Source organism: Haliotis asinina, chromosome 16 (genome assembly GCF_037392515.1).
Source record: "Haliotis asinina isolate JCU_RB_2024 chromosome 16, JCU_Hal_asi_v2, whole genome shotgun sequence".
Taxonomy (NCBI): domain Eukaryota; kingdom Metazoa; phylum Mollusca; class Gastropoda; order Lepetellida; family Haliotidae; genus Haliotis; species Haliotis asinina.
In genome coordinates this window covers 20,637,012-20,663,473 of record NC_090295.1, presented here as the reverse complement: position 1 = coordinate 20,663,473, position 26,462 = coordinate 20,637,012, and the positions used below count along the sequence as shown (strand labels likewise).

The 26,462-nt window shown below is 42.3% G+C and overlaps 1 protein-coding gene across 1 annotated transcript; it reads right to left on the bottom strand.

Annotated features, from left to right (window-relative positions):
* LOC137268042 (polyamine-transporting ATPase 13A3-like) lies at positions 1–26,462 on the bottom strand. Its single transcript, XM_067802544.1, has 24 exons — positions 26,445–26,462; positions 25,623–25,757; positions 23,516–23,582; positions 22,552–22,683; positions 21,691–21,864; positions 21,183–21,328; positions 20,414–20,614; positions 19,437–19,498; positions 18,489–18,633; positions 17,313–17,417; positions 16,665–16,821; positions 16,057–16,177; positions 13,434–13,558; positions 12,607–12,767; positions 12,101–12,202; positions 10,188–10,267; positions 9,361–9,513; positions 8,450–8,546; positions 7,270–7,342; positions 5,468–5,618; positions 4,331–4,476; positions 3,728–3,816; positions 1,464–1,547; positions 1–890 (listed from the first exon to the last, which is right to left on the bottom strand). The coding sequence occupies exons 3-24, from the start codon at positions 23,580–23,582 to the stop codon at positions 369–371; spliced, it is 3,093 nt and encodes a 1,030-aa protein (XP_067658645.1). The 5' UTR covers positions 25,623–25,757; positions 26,445–26,462; the 3' UTR covers positions 1–368.

The window sequence follows — 26,462 nt, the reverse complement described above, 5'->3', positions numbered from 1 at the left end:
GAAGTTGGATTCATTTACACTGAATGAATATAGTCTAGATGAGGAACTCCAGAGAGGGACTTTGATTCCTACAACTTGAGTACCACCTGTATGATCTGGGTAATGTTCACTGTGTAAAACCGACGGTGGGGTATCCCAGTGGTTGAAACGTCACTTGTCACGCTGAAGGTCTAGGTTTGATTCATCACAGTGCGTGAAGCCCACATCTGGTGTCCCGCGTCCTGATAGTGCTGGAATACTGCTTAAAACTGCGCGAAATTAAACTCACTCACTCGATGTGCAAATAGTGACATGAATGTGTCACTCCATACAGTCTGACTTGGAGGATTATCGTCTTTGTGAGCGAATGTTAGGGGGTCAAGGTCGCATCAGAAGGTAGTGGTGAATTTGCCGTTTTCATCAACAGTTGTCAATACCGGATTATCTATCCCGAGGTTGGAACTTGCAGTGTCATTATTCAGAAGTGGAGCTTCCATCTGCCCCGTGTGGTAATCATCATCCCCTGACGACATCTGCCCCTGAGGGAAGTTTGATGTTGCATTCTGGGTAAGGCCAGGGGTCACCCCGCTAGGAGATGTGATGCTCCGTGAGTCACGGGTCACTCCTTCCAGACATAAGTTAGACTGCGTGTCCATGTCAGATTCTTCAATGAGATCTTCCAGAACCTCTTTCCCCGGAGCAGTGCTGAGGTCATTCGGGACGTGGTGAGCGCTGTCCAGTCTCTGGAAGATCACGGCCAGACTGACCGTTGACGGGCTCACTGGCGGCCATGATGGATTCCCTGAAATGTCGTCTGCAATGGCGGCATATTTTGTCTTGGAGGATGGGAGGCAGTTTTTGAAGAAATTTCGACAGCTTTGCTGAAGAGAAGTATTGTCCATGACGTATGTCTGTAGAAAACAGAGAATGTTCGATGTTTGATTCAATGACCTTCAGGTGCTATAGACGTCATGTGTGTCACCAGATAAATAAGTTATCCAAATTGAAAATATCTATCTAAGTACAGTGTGCGAAACAGTTTCCAAGTTTTGTTACCATGTCGCACTATCTATGTCTGAAAGTTACTAGCCGACAAAATCAGAATGCAGAAACTGAGTAAAAGATTACAGGGATAGATGAGAATAAGATATTGTCGGTATAACATGGATTTCATCATTAAGCAGCTGATATGACAAACATATGACCTTGGAGATTTACTGACCTGACTGATATTTTACTAGCCACGGGCTTGCGGGCCAGTGGCTACGTCGCACTCTGTCTTAAACTATCACTAAATCCAAAGGGAGCCCAGGAAACGTCTTAATTCCCAACAGAAGAGTCACTCCAGACTCGCAAACAACTTCCAAATTCAACATAAATTCTGAAGGTATTATGAAATTATCATATAATTCCGGGAGGCAGACCATCAGGCTTTCAAATAACTTAAATGGCGTTTAGTCCACTTCCTGACAAGGAGTACTCACCTCAACCAAGATGGAAATCAGGAAGTTGAAGAGGGCGATGCCGACGTGCACCATGGCATAAGGAATGGACGGGAACGACAGCAACTACAACACAAGACCAAGACGATGTACTAGAAGACCACACACGCGGAATCGAATTTCCAGTGTTAAAAGTTGCTAGTGTTACTGAGTATTGGGTGCCGGGAGATATTTAACAGCCACCTCACGATACAGATGTCGGTTCCAAGCAAGCCAGTGAATGAGTTGTGGGTTATGCCGCTTTCAACAATTTTCCAGCAATGTAACACGGGGGACACCATGGTCAGTTGGGCTGTAGGTATAACCATCGGGGCCCAACTGTAGCTCCGTAAGAGGTGACGAACGGGATCGGGTGGTCAAGCTCGCTGACTTGGTAGACACATGTCATCGGTTTCCAATTGTGCAGATCGATGCTCATGTTGTTGGTCACTGGATTGTCTGGTCCAGACTCGATTATTTACAGCCAGCCGCCATAAAGCTGTAATATTGCTGAGTGCGGCGTAAAACTGAACTCACTCACTCACCCAACCGTAGCTCAAATCGAGATCACCCTCGACCGTAATCGTAATCCCATCGCAACAGAGCGCGTCGGTTCGTGGTGGGCGTATCGGAACGTACATGCGCTTACCAAATCGTCCCAAACTGGGGACCCCGATTATGATGACCGAGTCAAAACGCGACCCAATCCAACCAGTCAGAAGGGACAATCCTATCACATCCTATGTGATCGTATCTGAACTGGAGACCAGATCGTGACTGTGACCGTGACCGTGACCGTGACCGTGACCGTGACCGTGAACAGACCAGTTTCGTATCCAAGCGCAGTAAATCATACCAGAATGTATCGACTCGCACCACCTCGTATCCAAACCAAAAATATCAGAGAAGTTCCACAGTCAGCTTGGAATGGAACTAGCATTCTGGCAGCACACATTGAAGCAAATCACCCGAACCACATTAGTCACTTGGGGTGTCTGTTGAGGATGAAACAACTGTTGCACTGGCAATAGCGGTAGAGTATCGGGACCAGTTACTGCAATACCATTGCAATGTTTTTTTTCGCCTTGAATTGTCTCAAATAAAGTCATTTCCCAAGTGAATATGTCGTTTATATGAAATAAACACACATTTCAGTCGCTTTTAAAAACTGACCAGAAACACTAAACCGAGATCAAGTAAACAGTTAAAAATTTAACTCCATGAAAATGAAAGGACTGTCAGCACCTGTATTATGCGCTGCGCATTTATCAACCGAGGTCAGTTACTAAACTACCGATAGTCACACATACTATCACTGCATTGGTATTTTCTCTGTTTCAGCTGTTGATTAATTGCTATCGGTGACTCAACAGTTGCAGTCCGTCGATAGGTCGATGCGTTGTCACAGTCCTGTAAGTCACTGTTACTAAGTCCCATAAATGCAATTCCCTTGTTTGAAACTATGCATCTCCCAAACAATATTTTAGCCGATTTGGCAGTAAAAGGGAGGCTACTCTGGTTGTGTGATTTTACGATCATTTCAGGGAACCGAAAAGGATTAAAATTGCCACTTAACCCAGAAAAGGGAGATGAGAAATGTCAGGATAATGAAGACATATAAATTAAACATGTCCTTGACGTCATTTTCATTCCTTGGGCAATCTATATTTGCTAAATGATGCTGGGCATATGATTAGGATATGTATAATGCGCTCATATCCACGAAACTTGTACATGCCCGAGGCGCTTGAGTGTTCCCTTGATCAACGGATGTCGTTTTTCTGGGATTCTTTTAACAAACTCTACTCCTTGTGGGGAGTATTCAACGTGAGTAATCACACAGCCGCATCCTCACAAGGTGCCCATTTGCAGCAGCGTGAAGTGGGACACTAGTCACAGTATTTTGTCCAGTGATACTGCACGTTACTGTATCAGCAACTAGGTGTCTGCACGTGTTCGTGTGTCTACCATCTGCTCACCTACGGTTGGGTGAGTGGGTCTTTTAAGTGGACAGGATTGTATACCGCACACTAGGGATTGTGGCAACACTGAATGACCCTACAATAATGTTAGCTTTAAGGTGTTTGCCCCCCTCACATGTGGGCATCGATCCAGGCACCTTGTGCTTACTAAAGCGGCACCTCAGACAGCTCGTCCACCAAAACTTGAGTTTAATTCTTGAATATAGTCTAAAATATACTCTCTTGCACCTCAGAGACAGGCCATCATTTTATGTCTCAAACTGAAGTGTGGTACCAGGATCCTACCTCAAGTATGTCCGCTAGTCCCTGTGTGGGCTCGATAGAGATCCACAAACAGCCAGCTAAACAGATGGCGATGTTGAGTAGGAACCAATCTGGAATCGGTCATAACAAATCTTATCTTAGCTTCTGGGTTCTAGGACAACAGTGCATATTTACTGATCGTCTTGATGCAGTTTTTTGACACAATCCTCTTTCATGTGTAGAGAGAGGGAGAGAATACCGTCTGGGGCTATTTTTGTCAATATATTTAATGACATTTAGCCTTTGTTGTGTTGAATTCACAACCCTAAAAGAACTACATTAGATATTTAGAATTATTTATCTATACACACATTTTTCTTGACTATACATTAATACTTCATGCCGCAGCCTTGTTCATGGAAGTTGTTGCAATCTGGCATTTCATCATTTGAACATATTATGTTGGCCAAGAGTATAAACATAGGTCTCAGAGATAGAAATCTAACTATCAACTCTAAACTTTATCAATACATTTACGTTTGTTTTGTTTCCTATATCTTGCATGCCACCATATGTATGTATCTTCGACAGCTGTGCCTCTGCTCTGAAGATTGCAACTTGAGCATGCATAAGTTGTATACTTACAGTTGGAAAATATAGACTTCCTAAATGGTGCTCCCTTGGAAAAGGCGACCGCTAGAGTGATGTATTGATAGTTTGAAACCAGGAAGACGGCCGAGTTCTCATAGCTGGCGTAGTAGTCTTCCTCGTTGTCGATGTAGGGCACAAACCTGAAACAGTGACAACATATATGCAACTCACATGACAGACATCCGACAGTGTCAAGACACCTGCAACAGTGATGTCAGAAATCTAACAATGCCAACAAACATTCAAAACTCATGACAGACATCCCACTGCGTCAAGACACCTGCAACAGTGATGTCAGAAATCTAACAAAGCCAACAAACATTCAACACTCATGACAGACATCCCACTGCGTCAAGACACCTGCAACAGTGATGCCAGAAATCCAACAATGCCAACAAACATTCAACAGTCATGACAGACGTTCAACAGTGATAACAATCAACACTCATGACAGACATTCAAAAGTGAGAACAAACATTCAACACTCATGGCAGACATTCAACAGTGACAACAAATATTAAACACTCATGACAGACGTTCAACTAAATTCAACTACATTTAAATTAAAAGAATGGTACGTGTTCTAGAGATTTCGGGACTGTTTCTTGTTTAACGCAGCTCTCAGCAATATTCCAGTTATATGGTGCGATCTATAACAATCGAGTATCGATCAGGCAATCCAGTAATTTTCACTCTTAACATCAATCAGAATAATGTGGAATACGATGACGTGTGTCAGCAAAGCCAGCGAGCCCCTGGCCTATCTGATCCCGTTAGTCACCAGTTACAAGAATGGGTTACTGACAGTGTTCGAGATACATGTAGTTTCCTAATTTTGCTTGCAGTGTAGGTGAAAAAAAAATAAAAAAATAAAATCAACAATTTCATCATTAAGCTGCTTATATGATAAACATTTTGATGATTTAAAAATGTATTAAAGCTTTACAAGTCGGAAAGAGGGATATATTTACAAAATGATCTGATGAAAATTCACTTGCCACTCGAGCCAGTCACTGAAAATTTACTCGCCCGACTGGATTTTTACTAGTATAACAAAGGCCAACGAGCCAGTGGCTATTTATCACACTGGCTACTGAAGATCAATTTTAACCCGGTTCTTCCGCTACCTACCAGGGCTGTTTCATAACATGGAGGAAGCAGTACACCTGCACGCCCAGCTGGATGGCCATCTGGGTCAGTATGGACAAGATAGGGGCGACAGCTAATAGACTGAACGGAGGAAGCTCCTTCACCAGCTCTGCACATGGACCCGTCCGACCGACTGAAACAAGGGACAGCATGAGTGAGTGAACTTGTACGCCACATTTAGCAATATTTCGGCGTGGAACACCAGAACTGGGCTTTACACATTATACGAACGCTTCAACCACTTGGCCTCAATCGTCGCGGATATAACAGAAGTGTTAGACTTTGTTGTTGTTATTTAAGGCCGCACTCAGCAATATTCTAGCTCTATCAAACAGAATGAACAGATTGTCTCCCTTGAGTTGAATACTACTTGGACACTCGGAACCGCGATCATGAAACTTTAGCGGGAATTTATGTATTGCAGAATCTATCGATTGTTGACTGAAATCCTTATGTTTGTGGGGAAGAGAGGTAAAATGTTCTCTTACTGGTGATTCAGAAAGCTGCAAAGAAGACCGCGTTACTATGGTTACATACTCTTGATCCTGAGTGATTTGATGACGCGTATTGCCATCACAACATGTTACGGAGGGTTGTGACAAGACGCTATTACCATGGTTACCTACTCGTTGTCTTGAGGGCGGTGATGAGGAGTGTTGCCGTAACAGTTACTAAAACATGGCACAGAGGGTTGTGACGAAGACAGTGTTACTGTTAGTCCTTTAGAATTGACATACATATTTTAGTAAGTATAAGCTAAACTAATGTCACATCAGGTTCCCCATAAAAACTGGTAATTGATCGATCTAGTTAAAATTCAACAGATGTTTAGGTTATGAGCCTCTTATAGTCATAACTAGTTGTCTCAGCTAGCATCACGAAATATGACGTCACAGAATGACGCCATAATTATGCCTTCCTTAGTAACATCGATCGATGTTTCGCTATCTGAGATAGGTTTATCAGTTAGAGTTCATTATGATTCATGCAGTGGATGCAAATCACTCCCTGAAGTTGTTTTAAGAAATGTTAGGTTTAGAATTAAGAATTAAGCAACATAGTGCGTATGACAAGACATCTTCATTACCCGGAAGTAGACTGGTCAAAGGTTACATGCATATGACCGGAACTGACTATGCTCAAAGTGATACGCTTTGTTTACAAAGTCAGATATGGATGGATGTCACAGCATGTGAACGATAAACATGGTAAGACCTTATAATTACTTAACGCCTACTGAAGAATTGTTCTTACACAGAATACACTACCGTAATTATAAATAAATACCAAGAGCTGTGTTGTGATAGCTTATTGTCAGTGAAATGTTTTAACTTTGAATTTAGGTATCTGGCAATTGTGTATTTGTTGCAAAAGAGTCATTTTACTTCGTAAGTTGATATTAATGTTACATTACTGTTACATAATTGGTTAGCACATCTACCAGTAGGCAATAACAAATAGCAGAATGATGTACACCTAGATATTGTGACAGGCCCCAGAGTAAGAGATTGGAATTATTCTTTCATTTGCTTGACGATGTTCATTGAACCAAGGGAGACAATTCTATCATGTGTGTCTACTATAGTTTTTTAAACCAAGGGAGGTTACTCCATGAGACTTCTGAATTGACGTTAGGTCAAGGGGTAATCCAAGCCACATCTTGAGCTGTTTTCTCTTTTCCTTTGTTGCGAGATGCCTTCGTCATCTATGCCATTTTGTAGAATATTGATGTTTCGCTATTTCAGCCACCCCTTTCCGTGGGTTACATTACCATGGATACCTACATGTGATACTGAGAGTTGTGACGATGAGCAAGTCGATGACGAGGAACCCGGCATCAGTGAGATTTGCTCCGATCTGAGGGACACAGAAAATGAACGATTACACTTGTTATTGCATTCATGCTAACCGCTTAAGTATTGTATCTTCTGTTATGTGCATTAACGAATAAGAAATCTGTAAAGCTTTCAACTACAATTGATTGTTGCTTCGTTACACAACCCAAATTGATTGAAACACTCGTTTTACCTGAAAATAGTAACCAGTGTTCAGAAGTATTTTCTGAGTCATGTACTGATTCCACGTCGATTGTTAAATCAGACACCCAGAAACCATCTACTGTCTACAGAAACCAGGAACTGGTTCCGCTGGTACTGATACTGGGTCATGTACAGTAACTGTATTTACAATATTTACTTGGTCAGGATCTGCTTGAGTTTGATCTAGTCTGGAGTTTATTTTCGTGGTTTGCATGTTTGCTATGTTTTGTGTGCTTGTATCAAATTTATCTCGTGTTCAGAAGAGTGTTTTACTTTTAAATATTCTATAGTTTCCCATTTTCTAAATGTTTCATCAATTGTGCTTACACGCTGTATTTTACTGGCTACTCGCGTGACAATAATTTCTGCCATAAACGGCAGTGGAATCAAACCCTGGTCTTAGGAATGAAGTCTACGCCTTAACCACTGGGCTTCTGTAAGTGTTAATATTTTGGCGCATCAGCCGACCGAAATAGAGGATCTGGCTTTACGCCGCTTTTTAGTAACATTGCAGCAATACAATTGCAAGGGTCACCGCATTGTACACATGTAGAGAATCGACCCCGGATCTTCAACGTGAGAGCGAACACTTGAACCACTCGTCCAACCAGCACTAGTGCATGTAAGCCGGTATGACATCTTGAATGAAACAGAGCGCCACGCGTCTGCAATCCACCTGGCACATATAAGCTGTATGTTATAGTGTTGTTAAAGGCCGCAGTCACCAATATTTCAGCTATATGGTGGCGGCCTGTCAATTATCGTGTCCATGGTAACATGGACGTGTTATTTCATTTCAATGGATACATAAACGAGCAGCGTCGCGCTTTGAGCTCAAACGGATTTAAATTAGGAAAGCAGAAGACAACGCTGGAAAACACCACTGATATACATGAACCAGAAAATACAATGATTTATTACTGACCCAATATAGAATCAGGACGGAGATGAACTGTGTCAGACTGTAACACGCCATGAACTTGAAGATTCCGAAGGATGTGACAAGTGCCGCTCGGCCCTGTCTGAAATCATGCAGCGAAAGGGGATGCAGTAAGGTCATGTGGCCACTGATGCAGAACAATTATACTGCAAAATCATGCAGAAATTATACAGTTTTAATCTAGGAGTGCCGGGCATGCATGCGTAAGATCAGCTCTTTGTCTCTGAATATAATCAAATGCTTATGATAGAAACAAACGATTACTTTTAAAATGAAATGGAACCCAAGTGAGATGGATGAAGATGAGGAAATCTAGACTTGCTTTATTTAGGGCTTTAAAATAGCATTGAAGGAGGACTGGGCGGAAGGGAAAATAAGTTGGTTCAGAGACTGTGTGACAGACTTGGTAACACACAGAGACTATATAGTGATACCTGTCCAACGTACTTACAAATATATAAGCATTGCGCCAGTGTTCTGATTAGTATTTTGGATAGACGCTGCAACACTTTACTGATGCAACAACCGAGTGACATTCATCTACTGTAATTATAAGTGTGCGGCAGAAACGAGTGTCAATACACTTTTGAAAACAACAAAGAGATGTGCACTGCGTATCTGATGCAGTTGATGCATTAAGCTGCATAAAAATACATGTTTCTCGGGAACATTTTTTTTCAAAACTGACGAGGACGGTAGGACCTTCTTTTAATTTTTGACAGAAAAAAATGATGAAGGAGGAACGCATTTTTATTTTTTTTTCTCACAGCTTGGCAAGTTTCAGATTTAGGTACACTCGTTCTTACAGACACTCTGTCTACAAATAATCGAGTCTGGACCAGATTATCCAGTGATCAAAAGCATGAGTATAGGATAAGATGATCCCTCTGCAGTACCTGATGACATTCGGAACACACTCGATGGTGGGCTTCCTGGACGTGAAAGGGGAGGCTACGGAAGCCTCAGCTTCCGACAGGGAGATGCCAGTATGGGCTGTTTTCAGTGCTCCACAGTCATTAGCACCATCACCGCACATTCCCACATAGTAACTGGTAAAATATGGTTGAATAATATTAACAATAATAATCATGAGTTGATGTCCTCTCTGAAATATAAGGCTATAAATCTGTCCCAAACCAAGTTTATGTTATCATTCGTTATTTCTCAAATATTTTACAGCTGAAACTGACACGTCGTGAAGATCAATTTCAAACTTAATCACCCGCCCAGTAAAATAGACAGTGTATCCTCAAATACAAAAGTTGTAGTTACACACAAACAAAAGGCGTTGTGATTTTTCACCGCTTTTAGCAATAACCCAGCAATAACACGGCGAGGGACAGCGGAAATGGACTTCACACATTGTACCTATGTGGGGAATCGAACCCGGGTCTTCGGCGTAAGGAGCGAACACTTTAACCACTAGGCTACCCCACAGCCCTTACATTGAAAGGCAAATGTTTGTATGGTAACGGTCAACATTCCTTAGGAATAATGTTGCTAGATACTTTTGATAGATGGTGCGTGAAAAAGGAAAGTGAAACAGGTTTGTTTTAAGAAATATTCCAGCAATATCACCGCCGGGGTCACCACAAATGCGTTTCACTCATTGTATTCATGTGGGGAATCGTAGTGTCTTCGGAGTGACGAGGGGATGGACAAACGTGTATGTTACCCCAACTCCCCTAGACAGGAAAGAGATACAGCAAAAGAAAACACTCACTCTAATGCCTGCAAGGTCTCCACCAACTGTGCCTTTTGCTCTGGTCCCATGCGAGCAAAGACCGACCCTTTGACGACGATCTAAATAGTCCATGACTTCACACATTAAAAGGTTGACCTGTTTAGTATCTTTTTAGGTTAACCAGTATGGGGTTCACATATATACTCTTAAAAAAGGTACGGGAACCTGAACTTCGAAGTCTGGTAGAAAGAAAACCCATTGAGAAACGTTACAATGACATTCATCTTGTGTATGCAGCACCATTTCACGTTATCACCACACGCAAACACAATGCATGGCAAGCATGTCCACATCATGGGAGCCTCCTACACCTGCATGGGGTGTCATGAATCTTGACGTTTTTCAGGCAGGTCGATAAATCACTGTAGACCATTTTTTTCCCGAAAATTTCCGAATTTTCTTGCGCCTGTGCATGGTCAGGGTTTTCAGGGTCAAATCACACGCTACTGCCTGAAAATTATAAATCTGAAATTTTCATATCATACTCCAGTCATCTAACAAGGGGGATAACTGAACGAACAGCTTTGCTTTGAATGAAAATCCATGTGGTGATGCATTGTCAAAACATCCATTATTATTGTATTAACATTGATTCAGTCCCATATATCTCCCAATTTCGACAACCGTACATTGAATGTACAGTTCCCCTACTTTTTTGAAGAGTATAGTTGGGCAGTTTTAGGTTGCTAACAGAATCAACATTTCAGTCTCCTAATGCACATACGCTTTGATAAATATGTCATGTAAAGGGGGAATCATGAGAACCTGTTGATTCCGGGATAATGCTACAATGCAGATGACAATTATTTGGCAGACAAAAACATGTTATCGTTTATCATGTGCAATTGTGCACGACATACACGTCAGTGCATGCTGATAGAGGAAAAAAACTCATGTACAAGTGAAACATTTTTTCAGGAGTGCTTGCTTGCACGAACGCATAACGAACCATGCTTGGGACAATGGGGGTGGTGATACCACTGGTCCATGGTCAGACTCCGTTATCAGTAGTTTGGTATGTTGGAGCACAGGCAAACTGTAGCGCAAATCGGTTTTACATGCGAGCGAAGCGAGCACAGGTTGGCAACGTACTTTCCTCGCTTCGGTTCGAAAAATATTTTTCATGTCTAATTAAAATATCGCCATCATCAAAAGTATACACCCATTTCTTCACTGGGTTGTGCTCTCACATTTTCAACCCCATGTTGGACAATTACTCACGTGAAATATTTTTATTCAACATTTTAAACGCAACTCGTGGTAAATCAGACCGTTCTTCGCCTCCATTCCCCCTTCCAGCTTCCGGTTCAACGGAGTGAAGGAACAGGAGGGTATTGTTCTACATGGAATATATACAGTTACCTCCCTTGCTTCATTCGCCCATTGCGCCAAAAGTGTTTTCATGTAGAATAAATGTTATAAAAAATCTACCAATGGCGACGACAGATAAGACAAGTAAATTCCAACAGGTTCATGATAAAATTAGGCAATATGGTATGTTTTCCTAATTTCTGCTCATACTTGTTCTGTCACTCCGTTCAACCGGAAGCTGGAAGGGGGAATGGCGGCGAAGAACGATCTGACGAGTGGTGCTTAAAATGTTATATATTTCACATGTGTAATTACCAAACATGGGGTAAGAAATGTGAGAGCACAGTCAAGTGAGGAAATGGAAGTGTACTTTTGATGGTCTCGATATTTTATTTTGACATGAAAAATATTTTTCGATCCGAAGCGAGGAAAGTACGTTGCCAACCTTTGCTCGCTTCGCTCGCATTTTAGAAGACCTGTCATATTCTCTATGCTGCGCAACCCCGTTTGCCTGTGGTTGGAGCAATAGTATAAGCAGGGGGAAAGAAGTCAAACAAACAGCCAAAACACACGTGTCTTACCTTGGACATAAGGTCGGGGAAATACTGTTTTATGACAGCCCAGGACTTCCCCGTCAGAGCGAAATGGAAACTGTCGTTATCCATCTGTAGGGCGATGGAATCCTGTGACAGAGGAGACAGTGAGCGAGTGTCACTTCATGCAGCATCAACAACTCGCAGATATATCACAGCCGAGTAGAGTTAGTTAGTAGCGTGAAAACAAACAAACAAACAAACAAACAAACAAACAAACAAACAAACAAACAAAACCCGCTCACTAATCTTAGCCCATTGCTGGTGTCCCCCAGCGTGCTATTGCTAGAACACTGCTAAAATCAGCGTAAAATGCTGTTTCAAGACCATATATTTTAAATATATCAAGCCTGTATCTTCAGGCTGACGCTTTAACCACAAGTATATTTTTTCACTGTCTGTCGGATCTTAATAGATACCTCGATGTAAGTATACTAACATGAACGAATATTAATGAATTTGAACAATTGCGGCAATAGTGTTTACTTAACGACCTTGCCAAATTTCTTTTCCTTGTCATCAGCGAAAACGAACTCTATTTCTGGACCAGTCTTGTCGTTCTGTGGTGGGTAGGCTTGGACAAGGATGATACGATCTGTGGGATCTACCATACAACATTCCCGCGCCACACTCAGGGCGGTCAACATGTTGTCGCCTGCAGAAAATGTCAGGATACATTTCTTGACAAAAATATGTGTGGTCGGTTTCAATTCACTTCTGGTGTATATTTCTTATAATAATTTGTAGTTCACTGATTTAAAAAGTAGGATTGTGTTATAAGTGGAAAACGCCATCGTATGTGTTCTTTCAGGAGAAACAGATTGCAAAGACATTCTTTAGTATGGAGGTGGGTACACAAGCTGTATACACCAGGCGTATTACATGTGTTCCTTAATAAAAAAACCCCCAAAACAACAGATACGCTAATAGGCCAAAACAAATGTTTCCCTAAAACTTGAAAAAATAACGTCAGTGGTAAAACTGAAATGACTGAGGAGAGTCCTGATGGCTGGGATGGTCTACCTACACCTACCTCTGACCACGAATGTCCTGATCTTGGCCCCCAGGACAGCCCATATGACTGTTGTGGTCTACCTACACCTACCTCTGACCGTGACTGTCCTGATCTTGGCCTCTAGGATAGTCCCTATGACAGGGATGGTCTAGCTACACCTACCTCTGACCGTGACTGTCCTGATCTTGGCCTTCAGTTAAGTCCCTGTGACTGGGGTGGTCTAGTTACACCTACCTGTGACCATGACTGTCTTGATCTTGGCCTCCAGGTAAGTGCCTATGACAGGGATGGTCAAGCTACACCTACCTGTGACCATGATGTTTCTGATGGCGGCCTCCCGTAGCGTCCGGATGACAGGGGTGGTTTCCGGCTTCAGGCAGTTCTCCATCACCAGAAGCCCTAGGAAGTTGAGATCCTTTTCCACCTGCTCCCTGCAAAGAGAATATTTTTGATGGTTTAAGAAGCAGTGATTTAATGTCCAGTGCGATTCATGATACCTGTCCATACAAACCAAACCTATTTAAGATCGGTGTGAGAGTGCGTGGATTTCGTTTCACGCCGCTTGGGCCTCGAGGAATGGACTTCAGACATTGTACCCGAGTGGGCAATCAAATCCGGGTCTTCAGAAAGCTACAAGACTACCCAAACGCTACTGGTTTTGAGAACCATGGTCAAGGGTGCATTCCATTCAGTACAATTTCCTGGTAAATGAACATCAGTTTATTTGGTTTCTAAATCCTATCTCAGTTGTCAATATAGGTGTTCCTTGTCTTCATAAAGTGCTGTACTTTACGAAATTATTGGTTCACAAACCCTTGATTTTGGTGAGGTTGTCTGTCAAATCTCTTGAATGATGGAGGGATATTGAAAAGTTCATCTTTTACTTTCAGGAACTTCAGTCATAGTCGTTTTGACGGTTTTCGCTTTCTTTTCGCAATATCATTCAGCATTAAGCCAGCCAGAGTTTCAAACCCTCGTATATCTCGGTGTGAGGTCTATCATCCTCAGTAATTCCAAATCGGTTTTAGAACGGTCGTTGAATATGCAAAGAGAGTTCTACGTCGTATACATTCAGGTTCAACCACAAAGAATCCTTTAATCATACTAGGAGATATCACGATCGACAAACCGATTCACATACCACATCAGTAATCACGGGTATCTGATTTGCATGATCTGTTTTGCACGATCTGTTTTGCACGGGTATCTGTTTTGCACGAGTATCTGTTTTGCAAGAAAAACACATGAGTAACACTTTTGACACGTCGGTCTGTAATCATGTAATATGTTTTGGAAAATACGATAACACGAAGGTCGAAGGTCGAAGGTCGATGCTTTAGACACATTACTGAAATGTTCCACACATTTTAGAATCAAGCGACAAATGGCCTGTGTCACCATGTTTTGTGAGTGAATGAGTATAGTTTAATATTTATGTATAAAATTTCAATTCCCGTATTTTATTAAACCATCGTAATGTGACTGAGTATGAATCTGTGGAGCGTATCAACAATATTCAAGAAATACAACTGGGGAATCCAACCTGGGTTTTCCGCGTGACAGGCGATGGCTTTAATCACTAATCTTCCCCACCGCCCAAAACGTTTCTTGACGAAAGCAAACGAAATCCAGTAGGGTCGACTAAAACGACACCGATGAAATAGATACTAAACTATTACGCATAAATACATATCCGTGTCAGATTTTACACACTGTTTTGTTCGCATTAGTCGCGTAAACCCTTAGAGTATTTCTATGTTTGTAATTACATTTTCAGCATCGTGCATGCAACAAGAAGATTTAAGATTATTATAGATTACTCAAAATGCACTTCAGCAGAATGAGACCCGTGAAGATCCCGGGGTAGAATACGCTTTCAGCAACCCATGCTTGACATAAAAGGCGACTATGCTTGTCGTAAGAGGCGACTAACGGGATCGGGTGGTTAAGCTCGCTGTCATCGGTTCCGAGTTGCGCAGATAGATGCTCATGCTGTTGATCAGAGGATTGTCTGGTCCAGACGCGATTATTTACAGACGGCCGCCATTATAGCTCGGATACTGCTGAGTGCGGCCCGTGCAATGACTAGTTACCTTTCATCTGGTCCCACGTACCCCGTTAATTCTGTAATCTACATGGTTGAAAAGTCCGATCCTCGGATTTTTGTAACCGTGACATGCACGGTCAAAGTGAAGTAACTCTAAATCTAAGAAACTTAACCTGACATTTCTTGACAGACTTTGGATCAAGGGGAGATTACTCTTACGTTTAGTGTACCCTTGGGCAGAAAACACATGTAGTGTGTGAGGTTTTAACTTTTGGATACTAAAGCGTCATACTGACAAAATACCACGAGTGGGTAATTTTTGTAAGCTGGGCAGAAAATAATCCCGTTAGGGGAAGACAAGTAGCATACAATAACAGTCTGATAATCATTCATTTTCGAGTTTAAAACGACAAGCAGTGTGTGTTAGCGTCCATATGTCTCTCATTCTGACAGTTTGTGTCAGAAATAGATAGACCCTGAATTTTATAACAGTGCAGTTTCAATTTATTTTGGCCCAACCTAAAAAGAAACAGATACATAAAATAATTTTTAGTATGAAATATTTAGCGATGATTGTTTCTTTAGTGTTATTTTGTTTGTTTGTTGTTTAACGTGGCGTTCAACAATATTCCAGTTGTTTGCAGCGGTCTGTAAAAAGTCGAGTCTGGACCAGACAATCCAGTGATAAACACCATGAGCATCGACCTGTGGAATTAATCTACGATGAGAGGTGTCAACAAAGTCAGCGAGCGTGACCACCCGATCCTGTTCGTCGCCTCTTACGACAAGCAAGGGTTGCTGAAGACAGAATCTTATCCGGATGTTCACTGGTGCTATTTAACAAGCTCTTAAATGGTGCACTGTAAATATCTGAAGGGGTACCTTGTTATTCTCTGCAGTTTGGCATAGTTTAGTTTCTGTGGCAAGGCCTTCCAGGCCAGAGCGAGGACCCGGTAGCCATGTTGTGTGTAGGCCATCAGTACATCGTGGAAGTTGTCTGGGACTGCAGGAGAATGTGATTAGGAAGCTGTCCTAGTTAAACAGTTCTCAAGTATTTGCAAAGAAATAATCCATCTTAGCTGAGTTTCTTCTCGAAATTGATTTGTGCAAAGATACCTTATTTCATGCCGATCGACATTTCAGCCTGGTTCCCTGGGTCTGTTGCGCCTGCGCGTTAGCGTTAGCGCATGTGCATCAGACCCAGGGAACCAGGCTGTCGACATTTCCTCTCTTAACCGAATCAAAACTGATCCTATAAAAATTAACGAAATGAAAAATGTACCATTGTAAACGAATTTTTAGTGTCAGTAAATGCACGCAAATGAAGTCTCAAAATTAATCAAGATTTGCAGAACAGTATATTCACACATTGTGGGCATTTGTATTGTAACTGGATTTTTTTCAACATTTGTAATGTCTTGAAGTGTTTGGGTGGTAAATGTTAAATCTTGTATGTGTTATTTTCAGAATCGTAGCGTTTCTGTCTGTACCTGTTTCAGCCAAGGAGAGACTTGCGATCATCTCAGGTGCTCCCTTCACAAACAGGTTAAAGTTGTTGGCACCGAGGCTCCGTGTGATGACCGACATTCTTTGTAGACTGGATGAGAAGGTGAATTGTCTCACCACGCCGACATCTTGTCTCATTGGCTAGTTAACAAGGAACACAAGAAGGTGACAAATCATCCCCGACCCAACAAATTTGAAAGAAGAAACCATAGTTTCTTAAAGTCCAACTAGATTTGTTTGGACTAAGCCCAAATCGTTTCCTTGGAAATCATGAGAATCATAAATGCCCCAAATCTGTAACAGTAAAAGGCGCCACTTCAAGATGTGTTAGATATATCTCCCAAGTCTTGTAGATATTGAACGGTTTTTGAGTTGTGCTCCGAAGACGAAATGGATAAGGGTGGACGTGTGGACAATACGCACAGATAGACGAGGGCTGGGGATACACATATGCTGACGGTAAGAAAGGCGAAAATATCATTTATGTACACCATCTGGAGACAATATGGATTCCTTTATTGGCATACAGAATGCACCTTGATTTCGTGGTTTTGTTCACACTATACCTGAACAGCAATAACGTGAATAGAGGAGATGACTCACTGGTACGCGTATAGTTTTGTTGCTCTCACCTGAGTGTCGTCTCCTGGGATGAAACTATCGCTAGGTCGGGGATGTACAATGGTGGGCACCATCATGTCAAACCTTGTCTCCTCCTCACCCGGTTCCTCCAACACCTAAAACAGGTAGTGAGTGCTCGATCGGTTGGATGAGCTGGTGGAAGGATGAGTGCTCAGATCAGTGGGTGAATTGGTGGACAAGTCTCTCCCTCCCTCCACCCCCCACCCCCCACCCTCTCTCTCTCTCTCTCTCCCTGCGTGTGTGTGTAAGAAGGATGAGTGTGCTGGTCGATGAGTAAGTGAGTAATTGGGTTAGTTCGTAGTTGTTGTGTTGTTCGGTTGTTCGGGTGAGTAAACGGATGAGTTCCTAGAAGAAATGGTGAGCCGGTCGATGATTTTATGAGCGAAAGGGTGATTTCGGAGAAGAACTGATGAGTCTGTTAACGTGCTAGTAAATGGGCGAGTTTGTAGAAGAGTCGGTGGGTTGGTGGAAGGGTGAGAGTGTGCTGGGACGGATGAGTTGGTGTAAGAATCAGAGAGCTGCATGAATGTGTTGGTAGGCGAGTTAATAAGTGAGTGTGGGTGAACAGCTTAGTTCCCAGGAGGTTCAGTGTTTGTGTGGGTGAGTGTTTGCCAGAGTGTACAGTTGATTGACACCGTGAACCACTTTCAATGACAACGTTAGTGTTACTGTTAGCCTGCTTATAGAAGAAACCAGATGACAGAGACGTAGCTAACAATACACAAAAGGCCTTGGTTTACACACGATTGTTAAAACAAATGTTGCGCATGTTCCTATACTATCTATATATAACGCTTTGCAACCTGTCAGGCATACACGAAAACACGAAATGGCTTGCTACTCGCCTGGATGCTGTTTTAAATTGGGGATAGTTCTGCATTATCTGTGGGTTTTAGGTCCATGGTGGTCAAGACTTTAACTGTCACTCACTAAATGAGGGTTTTAGGGCATGTCTTGGTGATGCAATCACCTCGCCATATTTCCACTACAACACTGGGAGGAGAGAGTGAATATTGTTCAACGCCCCTAAGGCATTGTAGCTATAATAGGAAACGTATTTGATGCAACTTGTGGGTCAGCATTAGTTTGAAGCATTTGTAAAACTGACTTATCAAACCTGAAAAAGGCGTGTGCAGAAACCAGTCAACTTTGAGAGAGAAACTCACCCAATCAACAGCCTCGAACATGATGAGATCCAGAGGATCCCCTGTCACGTGACCATCAATAATGGTGAGAGAGTGGCAAGTTGCCATGGCAGTGACGATCAGGGGATTGTATAACTTGGTCATATCGCGAATTTCGTCTCTGAACCTGAGGAAATAGAGCACGTCTTCCTGTGAGTTTCTTTGTTGAACAATTCAGTTTGTTATAGTCATAGCTTACTCAGTGTGAGGCATGGCACTTTAGAACAGTTCTTAATCTTAATGTCAATCTTAAGGGGATGTCAATTTCATGACTTGATGCAGCTTAATGGATTATAATGAGAAAAATGTTTACAAACTACGATCAATGTCAGATGTGTTCATCCTTCAACAACACGCATCTTTCACTCTTTGTGATGCAAAGATGTTGAAGGACATTGATTTGTGATACAAAGATGTTGAAGGATACTGATTTGTGATACAAAGATGTTGAAGGATACTGACTGTGATGCAAAGAGTTTGAAGGATACTGACTGTGATGCAAAGATGTTGAAGGATAGGTATATCAGCTTACTGTTCGTGGTCTGACAAATGACCCCAAGACTTGTTCCCTTTTCATCATGGACATTGCCGCTCTCGGGGTCGGTCGCGTTTAGGGGAAATTTACTTTGAAAAGTAGTACATTTTCCAAAGGATTGGTGAAAGTCGTATAATACTAAAATAAACACCGCTAACCCTATAGGTGATGAGTGTGGGTCAAGACGATTTAGCCAATAACTTTGGGAACGTTACATATTGTGAAGCAGTGATCTGCCAGAAAGATCACAACATTCTGTGAAGATTTGGGCAGGATCATGTCAGACAATGAAACCGCCCAATCCATACGTTTGTGGTCTCTTGTGATCTGCATTGGGGACAGCAGCAGAACCCCAGTGAGTCCAGGACGTTTATGGTTGCCAAGCTACTACTTACACTCCTCTGGAGGAAGGCGCCACGGCCATCATCTTCATGCCATCCTCTGTCAAGGTTCCTGTCTGCAGACAAACAATGTGTCAATATTGGCAAGTGTAGTCTTGTGGGTAAAGGGTTCTTTCCACACGGCGAGATACAGGTGCGATAGCCTTTATGAGTGCAACCAATTTCGGGTGTTCATTCCGTGCTATTCCTGAAGTTGTCTTACACTCGCGCTCTCCTGTTTATGGAATTGAAAGATCCATTCTTTTGAATGCGTGTATGTGTGAGTGTGTGAGTGAGTTTGGTTTTACGCCGCACTCAGCAATATTCCAGCTAGATGGTGGCGGTCTGTAAATAATCGAGTCTGGACCAGACAATCCAGTGATCAACATCATGACCATCAACCTGCGCCATTGGAAACCGATGACGTGTCAACCAAGTCAGCGAGCTTGACCACCCGATCACGTTAGGCGCCTCTTACGACAAGCATAGCCGCCTTTTATGGCAAGCGTGGGTTGCTGAAAGCCTATTCCACCCCGTATCTTCACTGGTCGCATGCATGTGTGTGTGTGAGTGAGTGAGTTCAAAGACAGTTGAGTGGCGGTGTTTCCAAGATATTTTCGTTTAAGAATATGATAATTTCATCCCCTATGAAGTTGAAAGTATAATATCATAATATCGTCGGTTCATTTCTATTCATTTCTATTCGTTCCTATTCTAATGAAAGACTTGTATAATTTCATCAAATCATAAAAAATATGTTGAACCGAAGGTGATAAAATATGAATTGTCCACTGGACAATGAACGATAGACGGTAGGCGAAGTCTGAGTTTAAAGCGTTCGCTCATCACGAATAACACCTGGGTTCGATACCCCACAAGGGAACAGTGAAAGAGACGTCTAGTGTCTTGTACTGGAATAATGCAGGAATATTGCTAACCCTATTTGTTCAGTCAGTCAGTCCCTCACTCACTGAACATATATGAACACTGACCTTGTCGAAGCAGACAACGTTGATGGTGCCGCAGATATTGATACCGCGAGGGCTGATGCAGAAGATGCCGGCCTTTTTCAGCCGCTGCTGGGCAAATACGATGCCAACACCGAGGGCAGCCGGTAGGGCTGGGGGTACTGCTATTGTTAGTAGATCCAGGGTCCGGATGATGATGTCGCTCACGGTATCGTTGTTCCTCACCTACGACAACAGACACACCTCTACATGACCCTTTTGTGGATCGGGTGGACCAATGGCCTTCAATGCCGAAATCCTTTGTCCACTGGTAGCATATATGAATTGATCAGTTCTGGTTCGGGAACCGTTTTTGATAAAATGTTAAACTGTGAAAAAGAGTTCCCGGACATGAGAAATGGTTTGGTTGGTTGGTTGGTTGTTCTTTAACGCCACACTCAGCATTTTTAAGCTATATCGCGGCGGTCTATAAGAAACCGAGTCTGGACCAGACACTCCAGTGATCAACGTCATGAGCATCGATCTACTGGGATACGATGACATGTGTCAACCATGTCAGCGATGATGACCACACGATACTGTAAGTCCCCCCTTAAGACCAGCATGCGTTGCTGAAATCCAAATCTAACACGGATCTTCACGTTACATGAGAAAACGGCTTGATGGAATGGGATATGAGAACGACAAATTTCGGAACAATATTATACGTTGTCCGTAAATGTCTTTCACAAAAAGGTGTTTCATTTGATAAGGAATAAACTTCTTCGTTTCGAAAAGAAAGCTCTACACTCACCATCAACACTACTGTGTATATAAAACCAAGTGATGCGATGAAAGCAAGGATTCCGATGAACCAGTAGGTGTCCCTGTTGAACTTAAAGTCGACTGGCTTCGGGAACATAATGGACCGAACCAACTCACCCTTAGCCGTCAGAAAGCCTGGAAAATAGCCACAGAAGCAATGATCATGTAAAGGTCGTGGGTGACTCAATCGTAAAAGTTCCTGGGTTTCGTCTAACTTATATGCAACACTTAACGAAAAGCTGGACTGCATTTTTCTAAACAAAGGGAAATATGGAAGGAAATATATCGAATGACCAGATTTGCATAAAAGACCACGACGATCTTACTTTCAGCGGTCATTTAATGTGAAGATGCCCCTTTTAACTAAGTTTCCTGTGCTATCTACCGCTTTCAAATTACATCTGACCTGTTGTATTTATCTAACCACTCCCCTGCCGTGATATCTCTGGAATATTGTTAAAAGCGGCGTCAAACTGAACTGTCAGACTCACTCTTACCGCTTCTGAGTACAACGGCGTTGACTTTTCGGCTGCCGTAGTATCGAGTTTGGATGACGTGAGTGCCACAGAAAAGGATGTGACGGGAGTGCTTCTTGATGTCAAATATTGCCTCCGGACTGGAGGCGTGCAGAGGGTTGGGGAGCGGCGTCTTGGTCACAGGTACACTCTCGCCTACACACAAAAGATGCGGGCTGTACATAATAGCATATTTAAGAGGACAACCTAGTTTCCACTGAAGTCATGATTTTCGTTTCCTTACTACGAAAAACAGCATTTTTCAGGCCTATTTTTCAAATATACGCACTTACAATCGTGCAAAACAGGATGCAAGCACTTCATCTTTTGTTGATCAGGGATTCGAATCGCATTGTTACCGATTATATATATATATATATATATCATCATCATCATCATCATCATTAGGGGAGACTTTAAACTGAAACACTGTTATATCTTAGCCTATATACTTATATATACTTATATACTTATATATAAAGTCTCCCCTCAACTGAGACAATGTTATATCTTACCCTATATATTTATATATAAAGTCTCACGTAAACTGAAACACTGCTCACTTTACCCTTTATGACAGTCTGTTCTTCACCCTGTGAACTGTAACCTGACACTTTGTTGTTAAAATATACTTCTAGAACTGTGCCCTTATAATGTAAATTTTGCCGCGTGTCAATAACGTGTAACAACACGTTACATTGTGTATGTAAAACACTTCCTCAGTTGTAAGCTATAACCTGAAGCTGAACACTTGTAGCCTGTAACCGTGAGTCTCTATCATGAAACCTGTAACACTGTATCCTGTAACAGTAATGCACCCTGTAACTGTCTTGTACAGCATACCTGTCAGCATACTCTCGTTGACGATGCAGTTGCCGCTGATGAGGACAGCGTCACACTGCATCATGCAGCCGTGTCGGGGTACCTCTATGAGGTCACCAGGCACAAGGTCTTCTGACGATATGTCTTCGTACACTGTAACACAAATATAAACGATGGAGGCGGGTTAGAATTGGTCCTCAGCAACCTACGCTTCTTTGAGGGGACTGAAGGGAACGGGTGATCGGGTTCGGTGATTGTCGTTTTTTGTCATTTGTAGCTGATGGTCATGACACATTTACTGGCGTCACTGGTCCAGAGTCGATTATACAGACAGTTGATCGCGGGTTAAGAAACACATTGACAACCGGGTGATATCCAGGCATTAATCTGCAGACTTGAGGCATGAGGAAAATGAGTTATCGTTATTTATTTAGGAGAAGTGAAGCGATTCTATTTCAACTAGAAACAATGTAATGAACGCACTGCCTTTGATAGGGAAATACTCACGCTGCCCCTTCGAAAGGGTATTGAAAAAAATGTTTACTTTCATATTCTAAAAGTACGATTGGTACTTAAAGAAGCGAAACAGCAAAATTACTCACGGTAAAATACAGTTTTATGTGAGCAATACTGAGGTTGATCACCCATGTTTATCAGGGTTTTTTAATATTATTTGATGTGTTTCATGTAAATACGCATTCTTGTGTATACAGAGTAATCTAAGATGAGATAACTCGTTTTGTTGACTTTGTGACATTCGTAACGACTCGTCTCCTTCCGTGACCTACAAGAACACGCCCGGCTTGTCGGAATGACACGAGTAGTTACGAATGGACTTTGTGAATTTAATGTTTCGAGCTAAACCAGAACATTGTCAACGCGAAACCAGCCTGTTGCAGTCGGGGTAAAAATCTACTGTGACCCTTATGCGCTGACACATTGAAATCGAATAAGTTGACGAATGGTTGACGCTGATCGTACTGACCGTCCCCGCCACGACACACACTGACGATGGTGGAGGAGCTGATGGTGTTGCGGAGAGCTCTCTGCATCTGTGACAACAATGAGTGAGTGTGTGTAGACTTGAGATGAGATAGTGAGTTTAATTTTAAGGCCGCTGTTAATACTATTCCAGCACTAAAACAACTTCGGGGCCACCAGAAATATGGGTTCAACACAACGCGCACCCATGTGGGTAATCGAACCCAGGTCTTCGGCGTGACGAGCAAACGCTTTGACCACTGGACTACCCTAACGCCCGAGTGAGGATAGACCTATCCGATGTTCAACATTTATTAATTTGTCAGCGCTAGCAGTCTAAGTAAACTTAACCTCAGTACGTTTCGTTACACTCCACCACTGAGTCTAACAAAACCTTATGGGAGGTAGGGTTGGTAATCTTTCAGACAGACCTATCAGAACACAGCTTACCATATCGCGAAAATGCACATTCGCACATACCTATTGAACTTTTTATCTCGAAAAAGTTTGTACCCGAACAATTCCGAATGCTATTTAGCGTACATCCGCTTCCGGGTGACGCACACGGCGAACCTACAACCATGACAACGGTGAGTAAACAGTCGCTGAAAATAGAAATTTTGCCAATATTCAAGGATGTTATCTTGCGGAAATATTAGTTAATGGTAACAGTGTCAACAGAAACCCCAACGCGTATATACTGCAGGTGAAATAACTGTGTCATGTGCGGATTTTTGTTTGCGGAGAGATCTGTGTCAGTGACCTGAATATTTTGAAAGTCCCTCTGATCCCTAAATAGTAGCCGTTGTCTAATTGGTTAAATCTATTTAACCCTCTCGCGTTTGATTGGACGGCCATTTGTCGCTCAAAGGTTACCTGAAGCGACCTTCCTTTAGGTTTTGTTTGACTCAATGGTTGAGTGTAACGAAATACACTGAGCATAAGTTAGACTGTCAGCGCTAGGTACCTCCAAAGCCGCTTTGAAGAGTGTTCCCCTTTCGCTTTTCAGATTATAACCACCCCTGGTTCGAAGTTAGACCCGTGAAGATCCCGGGGTAGAATAGGTCTTCAGCAACCCATGCTTACCATAAAAGGTGACTATGCTTGTCGTAAGAGGCGACTAACGGGATCGGGTGGTCAGACTAGCTGACTTAGTTGACACATGTCATCAATTCCCAATGGCGCAGATCGATGCTCATGTTGTTGATCACTGGATTGTCTGGTCCAGACTCAATTATTTACAGACCGTCGCCATATAGCTGGAATATAGCTAAGTGCGACGTAAAACTAAACTCACTCACTCACTCAATGGTTCGATGTTGAAAGCATCCATGTAAAGACTTCGAGTTATCCGATGTTCGTCACAAGCACTTACTTTATTCACTATGTAGCGCTTCAAATTGATGCTTATTCCACTCTAGCTCAACGTTTGTCTTTGGCATCTCTTGGTGATTTTACGAGCGTATCATCTTCCACATTTACCTATTGTGTTTGGTTGATGCGGAATACTTTTTGAGAATGATAACACAGTAATGATGAAGACACTGGAAAGTTTCAGGGGCAAGCTTTTCGTGTAAGTCCAGTAGGTTGCAAAGCTTTATATTTAGATAGTATTGAGGACTTGCCTAACCTTTCACCAACAATCATGCGTAAGCCTGATTTCATAGTATAGTATAGTATAGTATAGTATAGTATAGTATAGTATAGTATAGTATAGTATAGTATAGTATAGTATAGATAGTATAGTATAGATAGTATAGTATAGTATAGTATAGAGTAGTATAGATAGTATAGTAAAGTATAGTATAGTATAGATAGTATAGTATAGTATAGTATAGTATAGCATAGTATAGTATAGTATAGTATAGATAGTATAGTATAGTATAGTATAGATAGTATAGTATAGTATAGTATAGATAGTATAGTATACTATAGATAGTATAGTATAGGATAGTATAGTATAGTATAGTATAGTATAGTATAGTGGCTACGCCCCTGATTTTACTTATCTCGTCTGGTGATGATGATGACACAGTAATGATGAAGATTAACCTAACTCGCTTGGTAGATGATGATGATGGTGATGATGATGATGATGAAGGACTGCTTACCTTCCTCGTCTGGTAGATGGTGATGATGATGGAGAGGCTGGAGATGAAGACGATGCAGCTAGCGTAGATGGTGTAGTCGTCAGCAAACCAGACAGAGACGCTGAACACTTGGAACACGTAGAAGGGGGACAACACCTATGTCGACACAGGGAAGAGTGAGTGAGTATGATTATACGCCGCATTTACCAGTGTTCCAACAATGCGCTAGGCTTTTACGCTTTTTATGCTTTTACGGCTGGGTTATCCCACCGTCCCATAATGGAGTTGATAACGATGAAGTTGCTCCTAGTCGTCTTCTGATGATATTAATCATAGGCGGATCGAGAGTGGGGGTGCACACCCCGTGCAACTCGCCCCTTTCTCAATAGTGTGCTCCCCTCTCTCTCTTCCCCACCCCTGGTGGTTTTAATGAGTGAGTGAGTTTAGATATTCCAACTATATCCGGGCGGTGCACATCTGAAATGGACTTCACACATTTGTACCCATGTAGGGAATTCAATCCGGCTCTTCGGCGTGACAGGCGAACGCTTTAATCGCTGTGCTAGCCAACCACCCCCCAATAGATTTGATAACGCTGAATCTGCTCCTACACGTGAAAACATTAATGACAAATACGTGTGGGTGGTACATGTTTACGCCACTGTCAGCAAAATTCAAGCAATATCACGGCGGGGGAATGGGTTTCACACGTTTACCCATGTTGAGAATCGAACCCGGACTGACGAGTCAACGCTTCAGCTACTAGGCTACACCACCACCCAGATGATAATGAAACCGCCGGACAATGAACCCATGTTCTTGCACCTATAGGCGCTGACTTACCTCTTTGAACAATATCTT

Excerpts from the sequence above, each read along its gene's own strand:
- LOC137268042 (XM_067802544.1), bottom strand. The coding sequence starts at position 23,582 with ATGCAGAGAGCTCTCCGCAACACCATCAGCTCCTCCACCATCGTCAGT. Across the intron at positions 4,477-5,467 it reads CATGTTATGAAACAGCCCTG|GTTTGTGCCCTACATCGACA; the intron begins GTAGGTAGCGGA and ends TCACTGTTTCAG. Across the intron at positions 891-1,463 it reads TGATTTCCATCTTGGTTGAG|ACATACGTCATGGACAATAC; the intron begins GTGAGTACTCCT and ends TGTTTTCTACAG.